We start from the raw sequence: 22,931 nt of genomic DNA on the forward strand, positions 1-22,931 counted from the left end.
GGTGGAATAGTTTCAAATAAATTTATTATTTAAAACAAGTTCGTTGTAATGGACTCATAAAAAAACTTTGTTAAAACACGAACGAAGAAAACTTGAAAAAACACCAGTAAAAAAGATTAAGGAAAGTTTTCCAAACCTTGATACGTGGGTATAATATATTTATAAAACTTATATAATAAGGGTAGAGGCTATCGTCCATGATTGGATTTGGATTTTTGGGTTCTTTCTGGTACTTATTGGGATCATAACTGTGGCAATAGTATTATGAATTTCAAAGAGGAATAATAAGAAGGTAGAACATTGTTTGTATTAATAGGCCAGCAGCAGAGTAGTTTTACCATGCAATAGGTACAGTTGTTATTTTTGGATAATGTTTTATAGTTGACAGTCCTAATAAAAATTTAAGTGTTCGACCTTGGGGCAAGTGTTGGAAGACACCACCGACTTGGAAAAATGGCGCAAAAAACCGGTTATTTACAGTATCTCTCCACCAGTAGGTACAACGAAAAAAAAACAGTTGTTACCAATTTTGTATAAATTATAATTCTCTACAACTTTTGTTCAAAATATTTGTTTTATATTATTAATTAGCACGCTACCATGATGTGAAGTGAAATATTAAAAATTTACAATGCGCATACTTTATGGTAATCATTCTTTATTAATTATGAATTTAAATAAAAGAAACTGTATAAAATTTTATCCACATATTTTTTAAATTACTTTGAAGGTTTCAATTATTTTCAAGGTCAATAACTTGGAATTTTTATTAGGATCACAAACTATAAAACATATCAAAAAATCAGAACAACCGTACCTTTTGCATTGCAAGGCCTCTTTTTCAGCCCCGGCTACTGGACTATAAAGATTTTGGTATATTTGTGGCGGAGCACACTGCTAGGTGGCGGGCGATACACGTGTGGCGCAGGGGGCATATGCAGCACTTGCCTTTTACCTTTCTCGTGCCACTCGCAGTGTGCTTTGGCCCTTAGAGGTGGTCTAATGAACATTTTGTGGTTGAATTCATATTCGTTAACGTATCGTTATTGTGTGCATATTATGACATACCTAAGTATTTTTGTGATTATTCATCTAAATACTCCAAATAACGATCGTTATGCATAATTTTAAGTTTCAAGGTTTATCTTTTCAATTTTAGCCAAATTATTAATTTACGGGATTGACTTAGGTATTGGTTGAATATAACAATGCTTTGTTTTAACATATATGGAGGTAATAGTGTCAAGTTTGTCAAAAAAATAAATGCGCAATGCGACATATTTTCCAGCTGATTTATTCATCAGTCTTAGAAATCTTTTTGAGATTCATTTTCACACGGTGCCTGGACTAACTCCTGTGTAACCGCCCCCCTCCTCAGCATCCACATCCACCATCAGAACCATCCCTTACAGACACTGCACTCACTCTTGTGAGGGTCACTTTAGTATGGAATAAATAATTATTTTGGTAGTGTATGTGGTTGGCCCTGGCTCACATGAAAGTGAGTGTATCTGGCAGAGTGAAAACAGTCATCCTTAATTCTACACGTGCGTCGGTTGGCGACACTGGAACATTGCAAAGTGACATTTTGACAGCACTGTGTAAGGAGCATTCTGTGTGATTACTTTATTGATTTTATTACCAAAAAATTGTTCCCAATGATATGTTTGGGACTAATAATGTAATAAACATATCCTGCATCATATTTAACTAGTTTTTTGAAGTCATAACTATCAATTTAGTATGTTTTTAACATGTTCAATCTTGTGACTCACGTTTGTGAGTGCCAGGCAATGACAGTGCCAGGTTTCAACAGTCACTAAATTACTAATTTTCATCTTTTTACTCATTAGTAATTTCATATTATTTGAAGATTAAAGAACTTAATTATATTGATTTATGTTGTTATACATGTTGTTTATATTTATTATATTTATTTTAGATTTCAAAATGGAAAATATTGAAGCTGATAAATAATTTAATAGGAAATGGAGATAATTCCGATGTTGAGTAAAAAGACGATTTTAATTACATTCCGCCAACTGTCGACAAAGATGACTCATCAGATTCGAATTTTGACACCGCTGGTAATTTGTGGAACTCAGATGTAGCACCACAACCATCCACTACAACCATAGGTTTAATTCTTGTACATCAATTTTATTAGTAATTTCTTACTAATTAGTATTGTATTTAATATATATTGTTATAATTGTTAATTGTGCCCCATATTAAAAATAAAAAAATGTCTCAAAATCATAAAAAACAGTTCTTTACATTTTACATTTCAACTTTCCATTCCTATTATTTTAGTGTTTGAGACCCGACCATCACAAATGTGAGGGTCACTTCTTTTTCTAAATAAAGAAGAAAGTAAAAAAAAAAAAATATTATTGATTTCTTCAAACCCATTTTAGATATGTTTTAAAGAGAAAACCGTTAAAAGTATTCAATTTTAGGCTTGGGTCTGTAAGGGATAAAAAAATACTACAATCCACTAAAAAGTGCGAACTTATCTATATACCTTGAAGTATATGTATAAAGACGCACTATGTAGTTTACATCAATTTTTAATGACCTAGATACAAATAATTTTGATTTTTTCACGCGTATGTGAAATTCAAAGGTTTCGATTTCATGATCTACTTATCAGCAGCGATTAATGTTTGCTAAGATAGAGTAGATAACTACTATCTATAATTAGTGTCGATAAAAAACAGAGCACAAACGATTGATCGCTTGGAAGTTTCGGTCCGATAGAGAAAACGATAAAGGAATATTAGATATTTATTTTTAAAAAAATACAATTCATTATAACTAGTGTCAATTTACTTTCTTATGTTTTTTTTAACATAAATACCTTTAAAAATTGGATAAATATTATCTTAGTATTTATTATTAATATAAAAAATAATTATACACTGAATTTAAGAAAATGGCTACGATCTATCTATGTTAAGCATAAGCTGACATAACGGGCAAGAATCGGATATTATGATAATTTCTTAAATAACTGTTTACGATAAAAAAAAAAATGATAATCTTCATTTGATTGAAACGTCATGTTATTACGTATATTATGTGTTATAATTTTTGGGTGATATAAATATAGATACATTGATTCGTTCATTTTAGTTATTAGTTTGTTATTTTATTAAGATTTCAATTGGTTTTAATTTTCGGTTATTTTGAGTATTTTTTTGTTATTATAGTGAATACATCAGCGCCAATGTGTCCAGTCTAAAGCGCAAACTGATTTTCATGCCCTACTGTAAAAATGGGTAGATTTTTTGTTACCCAATCTAAAACGCAGTAGCTGTTTAATCTATATATCTATAACAGAGAAAAACATCAGTCAATTACTGTTCAAGGGTTCTCACGTTTTTTTTCTACGATCGCTTCCTGTGCCTAGATAAACCACGATCGGCAAAAATATATTTCAAAAAACGATTCCATCATCACTTATTCATTTTTTGGCTGAGAAGGTACCTACTTTAACTAATTTATACTTTGTAAAATATGTTAGTTTTAAAAATATTAATTACTCAACACTGATTACATTTAATTAGATCAGTTGAAAATTGTTTTTTGGACAAAACTAGTATCTTTAATTGGAAAAAGAGAATTATTGTAAATAAGGAGAATAAAAATATTAATTTGTTATTTATTCGACTGATCGCTTTTATTCTACAATAAAATACTAATAATTTTACATCGATTACTATTAATTTCAATGTATATAACGGCCTTTTGCATCGTGTTTAATTTATTAAAGTTTCGGGAATGATTTTCAAAAAATACATCCTTGTATGGGCAAGTGATCGTGAGCATGTCTCGATTGACACGATTTATTTAATGTTCCAATATAAGAGACGACGATATGGGCGCTAGATAATAACTTGTAATGAGGACATAAACATCCGCGGTGTACCTGTATAAGGGCGGAGTGATGGTACAATTTTTGTCCCACATACCTTTTCAAGAATATAGTGATAGGCAAAACCATGGCCCCCATATCCTAAAGCGGGCCCTCTACCTACCACTAAAGTTAAAGGCAGTCTGACGCTCTACAGTGGCGTTTTCTAAATGGTGTTCGAGGTCAATAAAAATTCAGTGTGTTTTAGCGATATTTAACACATTATGGAGACGAATTATGGAGACCACACAATAATAAAAAAATGCATCACACAACCATATAATTATTATAAAATGGTAATAACTGCGAAGTACTATAGCACCGCAGGCGACTTTTTTTACTATTAGAGCAAATTTTAGATGTCAATTATGTGGTCAACCCGCCACGCCAGGACCCCCTGAACCCGGGCCCCTAGGCTAGAGCCCTATCAGTCCACCCCTTGTGGGGGCCATGGGCAAAACTAACACAAATAAAAATAAAAACGTATGAGAATAAATATCAAAACTTGCTACGTTATACTTGTATTTTTACCAGTGAAATGTGCTCGCCATGAAACCTTTAGAATAAAAAACATACGCCATATTTATGGTCGAGATTGAGCTAACCTTCTACCAGCAGCAAAGAAAACCCCGAAATCTAGAAACAGTGGACAAGTTTGTATATCTGGGATCGACTATTAACAGACATAAGAAGGCGCATATAGATTTCGAAAAATGCGAAGATAGTATGTTTTACCACTATAACATGGAATTAACGGGGAATTTTAAATGCTACGAAAATGATGCTTATACGAACATTAGTGTCCTTCATATTTTTGTACGGTGTTAAGTCATGGACCCTGAGGGTGAGAGGTCGGAAGGCAATTGATGCCTTCGAGATGTGATGTTGGCGCCGAATACTTCGCATTTCTTGGACAGAGCACATGACGAACCAGTCAATCATCCAGAGATTATAGACAGAGGAGCAGCTCTCGATAATATTATGGCTGAAACGAAGTCGGTAGTTTTTTTTTTTACATATTGTGTAGATTTGGGAATGTGAAACAAAGAAAGAGTGTCGGAGCGCCAGAGCGACCAACTACAAGAGGAGATTCGTATATTATAATCCTTTGTGACGGTAAGGGACGTTTTTGAAATATGTTGCTGAATGCGGATTTTGAGAATCTGGTGGATGGTTATACGTACCAAAACTCCATAATCAGAAAACCCCAAATTCGAAACAGACTCTTCTCAGTTTAACTTCGTCGGACTCTTCATTTTCATATCACTCTTAATTTCTTGGTCATATAGCTCATAGAAAGGATGCCTACCTAAATTCGTAATATTGGGTCAGGTCAAGGTTGAATAGAACAAGGAACGCCTCAAGATGAATAGACCAAACGAAGAATATCACCGGTTTCTTACTATTGAAAAATAAAGTTGTGACATTTGTCGTTGTAGTAGGTATGGCTCACAAACTTATTTCAAATCGAAAACTTAACTTATAAATGTAATAATAGTATTAGATTATCAAATAACTCAACCTTAGCTGCAATAAAACAAGTATGTCATACAATAAACATCTGTGATTTTAGAAATCCTCATTATTTGTAGTAAAAAAAATAAAAACACACTTTGCTCCAACCCTGCCAGCATTGCCCGGCCTTTTAGCAATGAAGAACGTGCAAATGAAATTATGTGAATTTACCTACGTGATAATTTTCAAAACGCATTACATATTTCAACAGAGATGGAGCCGTGTTTCACCATTTCTGCCTCTTTACACATTTTTAATTCTTTGAAAATTATTAAATATTTCATCATACCGATGCCGTAGAGAATGACATTATTAAAAAATACGTACCTACATACCTACGTAAAGATATAAATATTAAACGCACGTAATAACGACTGAAAGTTTTAAAATTATATTTGAGTTTTCTTTAAATTTACTATTTATTACTTACATGGGTAGGCACTTAATTGTCGGGATATTATCTGGTTCATTCTTTGTATATAAAATATAATAATATATCTTTTATTTTATTTAAGTTATACTTCTTAACTAAAAATTATTACCCCCTATTTTTTAAACTATTTTTCTCTGTGCGCTCCAGTTACTTATAGCCAATATTTTTTCCGTAATATAAAATGTTATATGACATCATTGAACATTGTATTAAATGATCATAATATATGGATTTTGAATATATGATTATCTTGGAATACTTTATGAATGCGCCACACCCACAGCTATGGATTACACGGGACTGATATAATATAATATGTAAGTATTTCATATGTGAGCTTTGAAGAGAATTTAAAGTTGTGTATCACGGGTTCACATGAAAAAAAGATTTCAATCAAAAATTTAAACAATGAATTATAAACTTGGTTTCCAGACTTATGTAGACTCATCCGGACAGTAAATTATGTTATTTTGAAGCCCACTTGGTTCAACATTTTATTTACAATTTTTTCGAATAGGGATGTTTCTGAGGCTTTTTTTCAATAATATTGTGTTTTATTTAAAATTAAACATATTATCATATTCGCTCCTTTTGTAGCAAATTTAATAATGATTTTAAACGATTTTCGATAGGTACACTATCCTAATATGTATTTATAACCATTGTAAATTTATAGAAAATACATCCGATGGTTCTTATGTGTAAGAACATTATCTGTGGTAGTTAACAATGTAATATATTAACTATACTTATACTTAGTGAAGAAAAAGACAGATCTAAAAAGAACTATAAAATATCACTCCACCACTGCTAACTGACAATTTTAGATACCTACTGGCAATGGATTGTTATAAATGCGTTATTTTTGAGTAGTTTTATCTTAACTTCTGAACCTTTTGAGATATCAAAATGATATATTATATTAAATTAGTATCAACAATGTAGTCTTATAAGCAGTGTAAGTTTCATCATTGATCAAGTAGTTTTTTTTTTAATTATAACGGAACAATTAAATAAAAGATATAATAGAAAAAAAAAAACGCTGATCAACGGGCAGATATATCGTAAACAAAGATACATACTTCAATGTTATTATTAGTACAGATACCCGGATTAACTGCAACGTCTGCAACATGCCAATACTGAAAAAACAGTGAATAATTTATAACAATTCTGCCCCACTAAACATTTAAATATAGCATATCCATACAAGAATGTCATAGATAAATATCTTCGACTTTGGAGATACTGTTATGGAGATACTGCATCTCCGTTTAGTGGGACGGTACAATCAGAACAAATCAAAAATTCAAACGATCATTACGAATAAAAAATGTACTATACTTTGCATAATTCACATTATGAATTGACATGAAAAAATGAACTCATATCAACCGTATAAGAATTTATTACCAATAATAATCACTTTAATAAAACCCACCGGGACTAATTTTGAGGCATTCAATCGCTGGGACGCGTCAACAAAGAAGCTAAGGCTACTTTTCGAAACCCAAACGAAATAATACAAAAAAAAAACAAGTATCACAACTCAAAGGAACCAATTAGATTTAATTAACATTGATACATAGAAGTATTTTCTGCGCTTGCTGGTAATCTTAAAAAAATGGTTCATTGAACCAAAGAAATTATAGTCTACTGACTGCGCCATGTACCTAACTATTCCGTGAGTTATAATCATTTTTTTAACATTATCAAATAATGTGTTTTTGTAAATTGAGATGTCGCGGTTGTACAAAGTATGTACCTATACGAAAAATACTTAGGAACCTACTTAATAGCTCTATAAAGTGGTATATATTTTTGTTGTATGTGTATATATGTGTGTAGTAAAATAAATAATACAATTCCAATTGAATAGGAGTGAGATATATGTAAAGATCACAACGCATAGTCCAGCTCCAGACCAAAATATATTTGAGATTTTTTAATACAAATCATCTTGATTCTTGTTTCCCGATGCCGTTGGAAAATATGCGAACAAATTTGGAGGATTGTTTTACTGTTTCATCAGAAGTAATGACGCGTCGTCTTAGTAATGCGTGTAATTTTTTACGTTGTAGATTGTCCAAGCTACATTTAATTTGGTAGCAATATTTTCAAATGCATTGCGTTTCAAATAAATGATTTTGCGTGTGCATTTTACAGCGTGAAAACTTCACAAAAGGTTGTATGCAGATATATTATAATGTTTAAGATTTTTACGGTTATTTGCTGTCGTAATAGATTTTTGGCTTGTCACCGTGTGTTTTTCATTCATCACAAGAGAGTGAACTTTTTTATTTATACGTAATAATTAAGAACACCTATTTCTCCAGCGAGCCATGTACTCATATGGTTAATAAAATATAAACGTAAGTACAATGATTATTCATAAACTTAATTTAGATAATTTTATATAGGCACCTACTGAATTATGTCAAAATTTTTGTACTTGTAGTGTATTACGTTCAATAACCATTGTATGTGAAAATAATTTAGAATAACTATAATATGCCGTCTCTGTTAAAATAATGGTCACGACTGTCCAAATGAAAGAAAAAGCATTGTTAATTCTGTATTATCTATAATTTCAATGGATGTCTACTACGTAAAGTCAAATACAATCAATATGCATATTACTATATCTCAGTGGCAAAGGGTGACTTTTTGAAAGAGGTAGGCTGTGGGAGTAACCATGTTTGTCAGATATACTTGCGGGAAATAAAAAGATAACCCAATATTACTACTGATAAATAGGTACGCTAAAACGAAGAAATTTCAAAAGCTTAATTGGTTTGTTATAATTAGTTCATAAAAATAAGCAATTAGTTTGAATTACTTATGTATTTTCCTAAACATTTAGAAACGTAACATACGCTCAAAATATATTATCTATCATCTATGAAAATATCCGTTGTTTTATATATATTATGTTCGATAACAATTTATAATGTAACCCGTAAAACTAGACATTTTAAAATACTTCTATATGTAAAACACAGACTTAGGTAGGTACAATATTAGATATCTAAATTGTCTAATGAGTGAACTAATAAATAAATAAAAATCACGAGATAAATTATTATATATTTTTAACAACAATTAATACATATTTATGTGATTGAATCCCATAGAAATTATTTTTTAAATTATCTTCTTATTAATTATTTTGAATAAGTGTGCTCTTGCGACGTAAGCGCTAACGAAACAGCTTGTACATTTGTATGCGGGACGCCAGACATTTTGAAATAATGAGAAAAAAACTTCATATTGAAAAACTCGTCGTTTCACGCGAAAATAATCCTATACAATATGTGAAGCGAAACGCGGTGTGTTCTATTTTTTTAAACTTTCGAGAGATGCCATAGATGATGCTTATTGAAATATGGGAAAAAATCGTAAAATTATGACAATTATACGATAGATGTCTTTTGGCATATTGAATATATTATTATTTGTGATTATATAAATACGTCAACATGAAAATAAAAATTATTTTTCTTAAGAAGGTAGGCTTTAAATAATCGCCTAGTATGGAGTCTTCGCCACTGCATATCTCATAAAATAAATAATTGAATGATAATAATTACCTGAACATCCCACAGTAGTTTTCTTCAAAATCCTGATCGGGTGGTACGACTCTTTCAAGAAATCTCGGAGTAAGTGCTAAAGAGGCAGCGGCAGCTAGCAGCCAAGGGTCTCCCAGTTCGCCAGCCTCAGCTGAGAGGCGAGCGCCTTCACCAGCAGCGGTGCCAGATCCAAGATTTGACGCCGACGCTGATGAAACTGATCCCATCGCACCGCCGAACACTGGACACTGACACATTTCCTGAAAAAGAGAAATCATTGTAAATTTAATATAATATATACTATGAAATAAAAGATTTTAATATTTTGACATTGGTTTTACTAAATATAAATTTATTGTATGGCATTTTTTTTATCTCGGTAGTTCAATCAGATAAACCTGGTACATATAGCAATTTTCACAATTTTACAGATATCGACAGCTTTATTTTATATTTCGTATTCATAAAATGTGATTGATTATACTTATTCATACTAATATTATTTTATGATAATCTCACATCTATTGAATAAAACTGTTTTTAATTTTCTCTATCATAAGTAGGTATATTTATTCACCAATCCGATATAAACCTCGACCTTTTTTACAATATTTTTTTAAGACTTTCGCTCAACATTATTACGTCTATTTTCTGGATTCAAATGATTTTTTCAGGCGCGAGCTTCGAGCCCGTAATTCACGACCGACCCACTCGTTTACGGTGGGCTCCATACTACTACTGGTATTGACCTCTTTTTGTTCTCTCTATACAATTAAGATTCCTTTTTATATAGTAAATACAACAATTGTTGTAACATTTAGTAATTAATAATATGTAGTATTTTAATGCCCCTAAAAACACTAAACGACCATAGAGCCGCGCTGTAATTAGCTAGATCGACCAAGTTACTAATTTCGGCAGATATATTATGTAACATTTTAATGAATAGATACCAAAAAGAGTGGAACAAGGCAGAAGAAGTCTTCAATTAGCAATCAATTAACCTTATCTAACGTGATAAAAAAAATATTAAACAATATTGTTTTCACACGAAGTATCTAGTATCTATTTAACTAGGTATATATATTCTACTATTTAAGTTTGATTATTCACTTATCGTCTAGGAAAAGAGCTGTTAAAACCCCCACGTTGTATGAAAGGTTCGGTTTCGGGTCTGGTTCTAGAAGAGAAAATAGAATGAGCTTCACTTCCATCAAGTCAAAAATCCCGCTTACAGGATTTGGTTCCGGTTTTTTAAAACACCTATATTATACTTTTATTTAAAGTTTAAAACTCAAACAGTTTGTATTAATGCTATTTTAAGTCATATTTACCAGCGTATCTATTCTATACACTAGGCTGCTATCGGCGGCTATCGAGGGTAGTTTATCATATTTATGTATTGAAGCGGTTAATTGTTACAATAATTTTCCGGCGTGAACTGTCAAAAAGTGCTATGTTTTAACAGCACATCTCTTCGCTGTGTTAACTTTTAGAGCGAAATAGACAGTTTTGACAGTTTAGACGGCTAACTTATTGTAACAATTATTATTATTATAATCTCAATACATAAATATGATGTACTACCCTCGATAGCCGCCGATACCAGTCAATATCAGCCTTGTGTATATAATAGATGCGCAGGTAGAGCATATGGATTTCTTAATCTGTTGGATTCCAACTACATAAGCATAAAAATACCCCCGTTATTTTTATAGGATCCCGGTCCCAAATCTGAGTTTGCAAGTTTTTTAATCAAGGGTTTTGTTTCTGGTTCTCGTTTCAAAATTATTGTAGTTTCTTAGAGTGCCAGGGTTCGGTTCCGGTTTCGTTTCCAGCTCTGATAATAACACAAAAAGAAGACGAAAGCTTTTATTTAAAACGGTGTTTTGAACAAATGTAAATAAGTTGTGATTTATTTATGACAGGCAGAGAATAGTTACAAATATAATACACCGACTGTTTTGAATCGATATCGTCGAATATACGAAGGAAGGCATTATGTATATTGAATATATTGTTACCAAACATCGTTTTATTGAAAAATGTGCATGTCATTCGCCACCATTCATACGAGATCAGTCTCGAGAAGATCCCAAGCGCTGGAGGATATTTCTTGAGAACAAATCATAAGAGGCTATAAGTCGATAATAACAGTAATCTCCGAGAGATGTTATGTTAGAAGGTATTCAAGTATGCATCAACTATGGGGAAAATAATCACTAAAATCAATTTAGTCTTAGAATGTCCTCAATTTCCTGTTTGTAAATATATTATATATATTACTGATTGTAATATTAACAATGCGAAAAAATACTCACACGAATTAACTTCGTAGAAAATGGATTAATCTCATCCTCTTTATTCGTTTTAAACTAGATGTTACAAACATCACATACGACAATTTGTAAGTTTTCATTTTCATAAGAAATCGAAATGGGTAATGAAATTGGTGCAAGAAAAATAGTTTTGGCAGGTAACTCCTCAAACTAGTCATATGAACTTTTTTTAACTACAACACTTGGCGATTTTACAATATGTGGTTGAATTGGTAGCAATACATAATATATAAATAATATTCTGTATGAAAAGACAGCTGTGAACAAGATTATGACCTGGTTTGATATTAAATTTGGTTATTACGTAGGTACGTTATACTTACTTAAAAACACAAAAGTGTGATTTGTGTCACAAATTAATCTGCAATAAAAAATATGGTACTTGTAGCTAACTTAATCGTTAGCCTTTTTGAGCTTCATATTCACTATCATTTTTTTTATTGTTCAACGTCTCTGGTGTTAAGTAATTATTTTGAATATAAAATATTCAAAGAATGATAAAACTAACACCCATTTTATTTTTAAAACACAATTGGATATTAAATTTCTAATCTGTAAGTATAAGAAAAATGTTCCGTTATTTTAACCATGCTCGCTTTACAGCTGAGGTAGGCCAACGATTGAAAGTGAATATATTATACGAGTATAATATATGTAATGAGAGGAAATTATCATGATTAAACAAATTTATTGATTAGATTAGGTATCGTCCATATATAATGTCATGCTTTAGCGAAAAGAAATGGGTATGCTATAAGTGTGATGACTTTTGATGAAGTGAAGAAAAATGTGACAAAATCATCAAAATATAAACTCATTTTTCGAAGAATAAAATTTTTCATGAGGATATTGTACTGAAATCAATCATTTTCTATGAAATAATTGTTTTTATTAATGAGGGGCGAGGGTATTAAAAATTATAACAAGGGGGTAAAAAAAATGTGGCGATGTGTGAATGTATCAAAGCGAGGAATGTCAAAAATATCAAAAATCTTGTTATTTAAATTATTGGCCTTATGGCATTGATTATATTTTTTAAAACCTCATAAAAATAAGATCAATTGCATTATTTTAACAGCATTTTATTTTAAATCATATACATAGTAATATTGAATTTGATAGATACTGTAGTCCTGACTAAAGATATAGTATATCAAGATGCTATGTGAGAGTAATGACATAATAATTATTAAGTATATTACATATCCATAACCAGCACTCGAAATAGATAATTTTACGACCCAGAGCGCTCGATAATTTTCCGAAAAATTAACATAGTTAAGTATCTGACTTTATGTATATTTTATAAAAATTCGTGTGTTAGATTTTTTGTTATACAAGACGGAGCAATAATTTTGACGATTTCATTAACGGAAAGGCAGTCTGGTGCACTCCGGTTCATTTCGATTGCTGATCAGAATAATATGAAGATAACTATAGCTATAACCTACAACATTCATTTTCAAGATAATCACGTGGCAACCAAAGTACCTACTCATGGCCCCCACATCCTGAAGCAAGCCCCCAGGTTAGGATCTTTGGCGGGCCTCCCTACCTATCGCTAAAGATAAAGGCAGTGTTTTTTTGTATATTTTAATACATCCATTTGAATTATGGAGTTGTCGAGTATCGATACACAATTGAAAATTAAATCGTACAACCACATAATTTAAAATAATAACAACATTGAAGAACAATAGCGCCGCAGGCAACTTTTTTCTACTATTAGAGATAATTTGTGATGTGTGTTTATATCACTTATCTGGTCGACACGCCACGCCGGGCCCCCAGGCTAGAGCCCTGCCAGCCCTCCCTTTGTGGGGGCCATGTACCTACTACTAACTAATAAACCAATCTGTTGAATATTATCGTTCGTTAAATAGATTTATATCAAGTAAACAGTAACTTGAAGATAACTTTCTGACATGCCGATGTATATTCGATTACATCTGCCCAGTTTTCTGATTGAAATTTCGACTACCTAGCTCACTAGTTTTCACTCATTGATAATAAATACTATATTATATCATGTTAAACAAACATTTACCCAAGAACAGTGTTGTTCACATAGTCGACCATGCAGAGAAAGAACCGTTGAAGTCGCTTCCACGCCAATAATTGTTGGGACGTGCATTCAAAATGTACCTCAGACAAACAAATAGATAAAAATACAAGGGAAATGTTGAAATCACGAATTTGTACACCACATAATAGTTGTCAGTATGTTTGAACTTGAGCGAATACTATGTTGCATATTAAGCAGGCGCATGTGAATCTTTTGTTATCAGTGAACTAGTGATTCTTATTCATTAGGTAAACGCGGCCATATGTATTATTGTTTTCATTCAACATAGAATACAATATTCAGATGGTGTTAACTATTTTTTTTTAATTCAATTAAACTGCCTAAACTAAACCATATTTAAACAAGTAAAACTATTTTGTTAATCTAAAGTTATGCATGATTTAATTGCATAGAATAAAGGCTTTGAATTTGGAAGCATGACATTCAGATGACTTTTTGTACGATTTGACGTTCAGCTTTGAAAATACTCCGATAGGTGGTAACTCATATCTTGTATAACTCGATAATAAATCCTGTGCCAATTACAACAGCTTTCAGATCCAATTACTGCATAGAGTATCGACGGTACATTAGGTCCAGTATTAAATAGTTATATTGAGTAATGAATATTGACGTGCCAGTTAGTCTTTTGTTAATTAATAACATAATCACTGTGCTCCTTTTAATTAATTTTTAATTACCACATTAAAATAACATGCTAATTGCATCTAATGGCTGTTTAACGAGGACATGGCAGCCGTGTCATCTACGTCGAACGAGATAATTATTAATGTAATACAAAATACTATTAAAATATAATCTTGATAATTAAGGTAGGTAATCTAAATAATCGCTTAGTAAGGAGTTTTTCCAAATTGTGTCTACCCAAATTATATCTTTTGGAATTAACTAACATACAATATTATGTATTAGGATCCAACTATAAAAAACGTCATGTGAGATGTCACGGTACTTATTGGTAAATCAATATCAGTACAGTGGCACCATGGGCACGGTAAAAGCGGCTTGTAGTTGTAGTGGTATTGTTTACTAGCGTAGAAACATGCATTGCAGTAAACAATTACAATACACTCACGAATTGCCTATGATGATACTGTGTTATGTACTGATTTGTCTATATGTACATTGTACACGTTAAGTTATTTGTAAAAGTCTACGTGATATAACACCTGATTTACCTCGGTCGACTGTCTGCACATTCATAGCGCGATCCAAATAGTTTACCAGGGTTAAGGACAAATGATTATATATAATTATAATCTCGTTATGTCAAGAGTTTTTCATTGAAGAATGGAGAGAAGCAATTGCGTTTTTGCGAATATTATCGAAGAGCGGGAACTATTTTTCAAACGCCGAGGTGCAATTCACGACACGTTTTCGCAATTTTTTGCCCATATCGTTTTTAAAACGAATTACAAAACAAAAAATAGACTCACTCGCCGGAGCACTGACGATGATAGGTTTGTGTGAAGATGTAAAATAATACCATTAACGGTTAGTCTTTACTTCGGCGATATACATTTAATTACCTATAGGTACGTAATATTATTATTTAAACGTAATGGACATAATCTAATTGGATTACATAATAAAATGACAGTGTGGTGGTTTAAAACTGAGAATATAAAAATTATACAAAATGCTTAATTGTCATAGATAAAGTATCTATAGTACAAATATTTATCATTCTTAAGTGTAGTACATATTATTATAGTTCTACTCGAAAAATAAATACAATATACATAATATGGTATCCAATGAAAATATACACACTATAAAGGTAAATATTATGTAACTTTAATGACATTAAAAAAGCTAACTTACAATTTATAAAAAAACTATTATTTTTTCTTAGAAGAAATTTATGAATTTCATTTAAAAAATGTATTTTACATGAAAATATTTTTGGTTATATCAAATCGAATTTATATTGAGAGCGGTAGGAGATTTAATATTTTATTTGGAATGATTGAGGGATTGAGAATTGGATAGGTACTGTCCAGAACGAATATGTTGAAGAAAAGCTCTTTCTATAAGTAGCGGATATGGCCGCCCTTTCTGATTGAGGTAATCACGAAGAGACGTTCCGGATGCCGCAGCGGTACTACAAAAACGATCTACACGCTGTTGGTCTGGCATGACAGGAGGCGCGAGAGTTGGCGGTAGACCAACGGATGTGTTTACCCTATGCCCCAATGCTGGGTTGTGATAGGGTGTAAAAAGAAGAAGATGAAGCGTAAATTAATTAAAATAAAATAGTAAAAGGAAAACGGTTAACTGATGTTTAGTTTAGAAAATTACACTTATGGGAGACTGAAAATAAACCCACAGTGTATCTGGAAGAATAAGAATTTCTTCAACATTTTTGGTTCAAAGAGTATGTGGTTCATGTCGTTATTAAACTATGTAGACATAACTACTTTATATAGTAATTTATTTCAATATTTATTATCCAATTTCTCCAACAAGAATTGACAGCGCTTCAGTAAGTATAAGTAATATTAAACCATCTTGCAAGAGATTTATATAATTCGCAACGATTACAATTAATATGTAGGTACAATAAATATCATTAAGTGGAAGTCAATTCCTACTTCATCTGACTTATTGGAAGGTAATTATTTCAGCCGGAAATCTTACATGTCTTATTGCGAACTTGATATAGAATAAATATAAGTATCGCATATTATAATGTCATATAAATACATATCTCACATAATATCAAACATTGCACAAATATCGAGATTGCTTCAAGCCGGGTGGTCAAAATAACAAGGAAACATCATGACATGACATAGCATTAGATACAAGTATACGTAGTCATGTGCGAATCAGTAGGTAGCTACAAGTATTAAGGTTTGCAATGCCAAAATCTCGCTCTATTTCTTAATATGTTACATAATATTATAATTATATAATATATAAAATTGAGATAACCACGGAAATATCATTTAACAAATTTTACTTTATTCTCAATTTATAAACAACTACGTATACAATAATATCTACCCTTTTATGGTATTATTATATGTTATGTGATCATTAAATGTTGATAGGTATATAGAACATGGCAAAATATGCTGTCATCATCATCAGCCGGGGTCAATCCACTGCTGGATGAAAGCCTCCCCAAGCTTTCTCCAACTCTCTCGGTCCTGTGTCGTTCGCTGCCACGTATTACCGCCGAACTTTACCAGTTCGTCAATTCAGCGGCTTTTAGGGCGACCCTGTGGCCATTTCGTACCCCTTGGGTACCATTGGATGACGGCATTTGTCCAGCGGCCGTCCTTTCGGCGAGCAATGTGCCCCGCCCATCTCCATTTCAGCTGTTTGGCAACGTCTATTACATCGCGTACTCTTGTCTGCATCCTAACCCATTCGTTTCTCTTACGGTCTTTTCGCGTGATGCCCAACATGCACCTCTCCATGCCTCGCTGTGTGACTCTTAGCTTTTGGACATCTCTCGTGTTGAGGGTCCACGTCTCGCAGCCATACGTGAGCACGGGTAGCACACATTGGTTGAACACCCTACGCTTAAGACATAATGGTAGGTCACTCTTGAAGATACTATTCAGACGTCCGAAAGCACTCCATCCCAGCTTTGTTCTTCGAGAAATTTTATCGTGCATGCTTCCGTCTATGGACACCTGCTGTCCAAGATAGATGTAGCTGCTGACTTGCTCGAGTTGGGTGCCAGAAATACAGATAATCGCAGGGTCCGAAAAACAGTTCCTCATCACTTTTGTCTTCGAGACATTTATCTTTAGACCGACCGTTTGACTGACATCCGCGAGTTCTTGCATTCTACCTTGGAGGTCTTTCGGGTCTTGTGAGAGTATAACAATATCATCTGCAAAGCGCAGGTGACTGAGATGCTCTCCGTTAATTGGAACACCTTTTTCCTCCCAATCAAGTTTCCTAAATAAGTTCTCAAGAGTAGCGGTGAATAGTTTAAGTGAAATGGTATCACCTTGCCGGACACCTTTGTTAATGGGGAATTTACACGACCGTTTGTGGACTTTTACGCATGCTGTGGCATCACTGTATGTACTGTTCAATATGTTTATATAGCGTCTGGAAATTCCTTGGTTGCTAAGGGCGTCTATAATTGAGATTTTTTTGATGGAATCAAACGCCTTTTCATAGTCTATAAAACCAAGATATAATGGCAGTTTGTATTCCTGGTAGCGCTCTATGATTTCCCTGACGACCTGTATAATATGATCCATAGTACTGTAGCCTCTTCTGAATCCGGCTTGCTCTCTTGGTTGGTTCTCGTCTAGAACTGTTTCGAGACGGTTTGAGAGTATTTTCGTGAAAACCTTATACAGAATTGGCAGTAGACTAATTGGTCGATAGTTTTTCAGATCTTCAGTGTCTCCTTTCTTATGGAGAATAATAATGGAGGCATTTTTCCATGACTCTGGGATGTTCTCTTCGTGCAGACAAGATGTGAACAGACGTGCGAGCACTTCGCTCACCGTCCTCCCGGCCCGTTTGAGAACATCGATAGTCAGCCCATCTTCTCCCGGGGCTTTCCCACTCTTCATGCACATTATAACATATTCCACCTCTGCGGTAGTAACCTCGGGAAGAGGATCATGCTGTCATAATGACATATAAATCTTTTCTACAAAATGTACACTCATCCTCAATAGTAAACCTTGAAACAGAGATCGAAAAAATAAGGATACATTTTTTTCAGGATAACGGAACCGAAAAAAGCTTGTAATTATTACCGTCAAAACTTACCGCCACAGAATATCAATATTAAAACATTTCAAAATAAGAAATAATAATTCTTCTTGATTTTCATTCATAATGCGTGGTACAAATAATAAATACACGAATGACTTTCCATTTGATTTCTCAACCCAGAAATAATTAAAAGTTGATCCTGTATATTTGTGATCCCTATAATAGTAATCAGTGGGGAAAACTCATTACGAAGTGATTATTTAAAGTTTATATTAACTTCTACAACTAATTTAAGTACCTACGAAAAAATTCTATGCACAATTGAGGCAATTAAGGGGGGACATGCTCAGCGTACGTCAAAATGGAGCTTTTATGCTATTTTCAAAGCATGATCCTGGACATTCCTTAAACGTTGTAGATAATCTATTTACATAATTTTGAAGCCTTATTATCCTTTATATTTATTTTAAATATTTGATGACTGCATAAAGTATTTTTATTACATAAAATAGTATTCTTTTGAACCCCTCGCTCTAATGATTTTAGAATATAGTCATATTTCAGTACGTCCATATGAAGTGGTGTTAAGATTTTTTATATTTATTAATTTAAAAAGCATTTATAAAACTGTTAGTAAAATTTATGTCGACATTATTATAGTGAAATATTTACAATAAAAAATTATATTGATAATCTCTGTGATCCCAAATTTGACAAGAATTAGGCATTTTATTATTCAAAAAATGGGCAAGATTTACACATTTAAAAATACTGCTTATAAGCTATGTCTTTGACCATTCAAATGTGATAAACATTCTAGGAATAATGTTTGCTTTATAATAATTATTGACCTAAAAATAAGGTAGTATTTTTTTTGAAATACACCATTTCTATTGGCATTTCCCAGTTGCTAAGCTACAACATACGGCCGTAGCCGTTGGCCGGCAACAAACAATAAATGAAGTAGGGAATAATATCATAGTAACGCGCGTGTTTTCAACTTGGAGAAATAATTATCGCATATACAAAAATAATACTGTGTTTATACTGAAATCAAATAATTCCAATCAAGCCAATTGTATTGTAGTTTTTTGGTTTCCACCGTGTGTTCTTTACTCGACGTTTCGGGTTGTCGTTTCTCGTTGCAGAAGCCATTATGAAGAGATGATATGTTTTATGATGAAAATGTAGTGTAGGAATATGAATGTAAACGTTGCTCTAAGAATGTCAAAAGGAATCCAATTAGCTAAGAGCAAACGATGCTCAGAGTAATCTGTCAATCGTTACGACCAGAGATACCGGCTCGAATATTGGATTTTGCTGATAGTGCCGGAAGCCATGATGTTTTTAACCTCTGCAACGAGCTTTTGGCACGAGTCCGAAACGTCGAGTAAAGAAGGAAGAAGGACACACGGTGGAAACCCAAAAATCTACTACGATAACAAAACAACCGTGAAAGCCTCAAACATTATGCAAGCCAAATGTCACTACAATTACCCATGTAACACTTGCTGTTACTACATGCTGCTGGTACCTATATTAAAGCATATTGAGTACTGTCCAAGTGTGTTGTTATTTTGTTTATTGTAATCATTTTTTTATATATGTATCTTAATCCAACAGGGAGTATTACCACTAATAACAGTTATAAAAATAGGGGGTGACACATTCCTTTTTTAACAACACACAAAATACCTACTGATATGGTTTATTACCCCCATTTCTTGGTGTTAAGTACATTCGTATACGTATATAAGTATTTTTGATATCTGTAATACAACGTACTGATCGTAATTTTATAATGTGGTATTGTTATTTTATTTAATTCCGAGTTTTTCATAACTACCTAAGCTGATATTAAGTTCAACCGGTACTGATACAATATTAAATGAACAGCCGAAATATCTGACGACGACGCATTTACGATATGTAAATTATTGGTCAAATCAAAATGCATCTTTAATCTTTATTCAACTTATTCTATAATCTCAATCGTACATATTGATTAAATGAACAATGGTCGCTCAATATCTTAGTATTTTATAATATTTTGGTTATTTCTTAAAGTTAATTACCAACTTTTTTTCACAACATATATACTTAATATAATCCTAAATAAAAAGTAGGATATGAAAAGGTTATCATATTAACACAATGCTAAGTGATTCAGTGTATCGATTGTGGAATTATCTCGGTCGCCAGCATCATGACAAACTTTCTAGTAACATCGAAATCACGACGAAGACGCTCACGAAGGTTCAGGGTTCTAATCCCAAGGTGGCACAGCACGCCTCCTGAATTATCATAGTTCAATCAGAACATGAGCTCACATAACATTACCGATTTGATTTCAACCAGTATAAATTATACGTTTGGTGTGAATTTAGGTATTTTAAGCTTACATAGTTTTTGTTAAATAGTTCAAAAGTCATATGCTTGTCTAATTTATTGTATAATATCACCTAAGTAGGTAGGTACAAAATAGACCAACCATGTGGCACTTCAAGCTCAAATATTTTATTTACTGTCTGGGTGACAGCTCTCTCAATTGAGCTAACGGCCCACCCGCGTCATCGAAATTATTCCAAAACTTCAAGTGAAAATATATAAATATACATATTTTGAAAACACCTCAGTTATGTATGTACCAACTAGAAAAAATGTTTGAAAAAAATACGACTACCGACGGGACATAAACCCTAATCTACTGGATTCGTGTCAATATACTTTACTAATTAAGCTGCAGGCGTCCTATTTAATTACGATAAAATTACTAGTCGTTTTTACATATTGAAATGCTTATCAAATTGTGTTAATTTTCAAGGTATCAATTAAATGCCTTAATTGCTTACCGTCGTCCGAATCACTTAAAATTTTAGTTATAACGTATTTGCACTTGTTAATAATATAACAAACTATTTTTTTTTATTCAACGAATCATTCACAGGATTTTCGAATGCAACATTCTTTATATTTTTATTAACAACGTCGTAACCTTAAACATATTATATATCTAGCTTATATAGGTTTCTAGTAGATATATATTGCTAATGTATTTTCAAATCATGTCTGTTCGATATAGAAAAATAAATGTTACATATTATCAAATCATGTGAATTATTCGTTGAATAAAAGAAATGGTTTATGACAATATATGAAGACAGAGTCGCACTTGTTTCGCCTTTACTGTAGGAATTTTCTAGTAAGTACTTATGTTTATTATATATTTTCAATTATAAGAATCTAACATTCTTAAATCGTGCGCGTGAATATAATAGTTCAATAATAAAGCATATTTTAATTTCAAATAATATCAACACATCGTCATTATTGACGTAACTCAATTTCTGTAACTAGTTAAAAACATTGATTTGATCAAACGCTTTATTAATCATAGAGTTTCTTAACCTGTCCGGTGTTAAAGGTACAAACAGCTGCGATAAGGAAATTACATGCTTCGATAAAAAAAATCTAGCAAGACCGGATTGGCATAATATGAAATGAAATAAAATCATGGTTACCGTAAGCTCCGGTGAGTTTTTAATCGAATTACGAAAACGTTTCACGGTGGTTGATATGAATATTATGATAAGAAGTTCGTTGAGTATTAAATATGAAAAAATACAGACAAACAAAATGTTACCCATCCAAAATAAAATAAGCGATCAGGTTTGAGGTGAAGTGGAAATCACGGTGGCATCCGTCACTCCTCGTTGTTTACAGAATAATGATATTATTACATAAATTTTTGTATGACGTATAGGTAGCTCAATGTTGATGGAGTAACTTACTTATTTATATTAATTTATTTTTTTAACGCAATTTATTAGTCTCTATTGTAAACAATCATAATACTCAAAATACAGGGGCACGAATCTCGTCGACAAAATAAATAAAATTTACATTGTTTAGTTTAATACTATTAGACTGAAAAACCCTCTAGAACATAAACTTATATTGTTTAGTTGCGTATATTATACTCAGGAGTTTTTTAGGCTTGGGAATGTCTCGCAAGCAGTCACACACGTTGGCGGTCGCCACGCATTCAAATCTGCCTTAATTCTTATTAATACTGATGGCATATAAAAGAAAATAAGCTAAAGCAGAAGAGGCCTTCTCGCTTGCCGCATTTTTATAGCATTAAAATTAGTATATGGCAAGATGACCCGATGGACGCGACAGGTTGTTGGGCTGACTTAAATATCTCTTCCCTTTTCATATACAGTTCAGGATATTCCTACAGTACTTATGGATTCACATGAACAACTATATGTGGACTATTCAACAAGTCCAAGGTCGAAGAGCTTGCTAGCGAAGCCTTCATGACCGGTCAGGAATTGACTGGTATGGCCATTCAGATTCGGAGCGGATATTA

General features: G+C 32.5%; 1 protein-coding gene across 1 annotated transcript in view; it reads right to left on the reverse strand.

Moving 5' to 3' along the window:
• Positions 1–22,931, reverse strand: part of LOC147068272 (calpain-9-like) — a 369,841-nt gene that overhangs the window by 86,106 nt on the left and 260,804 nt on the right. The window contains exon 4 of the mRNA XM_085953230.1: positions 9,455–9,693. Within this exon, the coding sequence (XP_085809356.1) occupies positions 9,455–9,693 (239 nt within the window). The remainder of the gene's footprint in view (positions 1–9,454; positions 9,694–22,931) is intronic.

The sequence above is a fragment of the Rhyacophila brunnea genome, unplaced genomic scaffold, assembly GCF_057557595.1.
Source record: "Rhyacophila brunnea isolate RB1 unplaced genomic scaffold, BYU_Rbru_1.0 scaffold_3, whole genome shotgun sequence".
Lineage (NCBI taxonomy): Eukaryota > Metazoa > Arthropoda > Insecta > Trichoptera > Rhyacophilidae > Rhyacophila > Rhyacophila brunnea.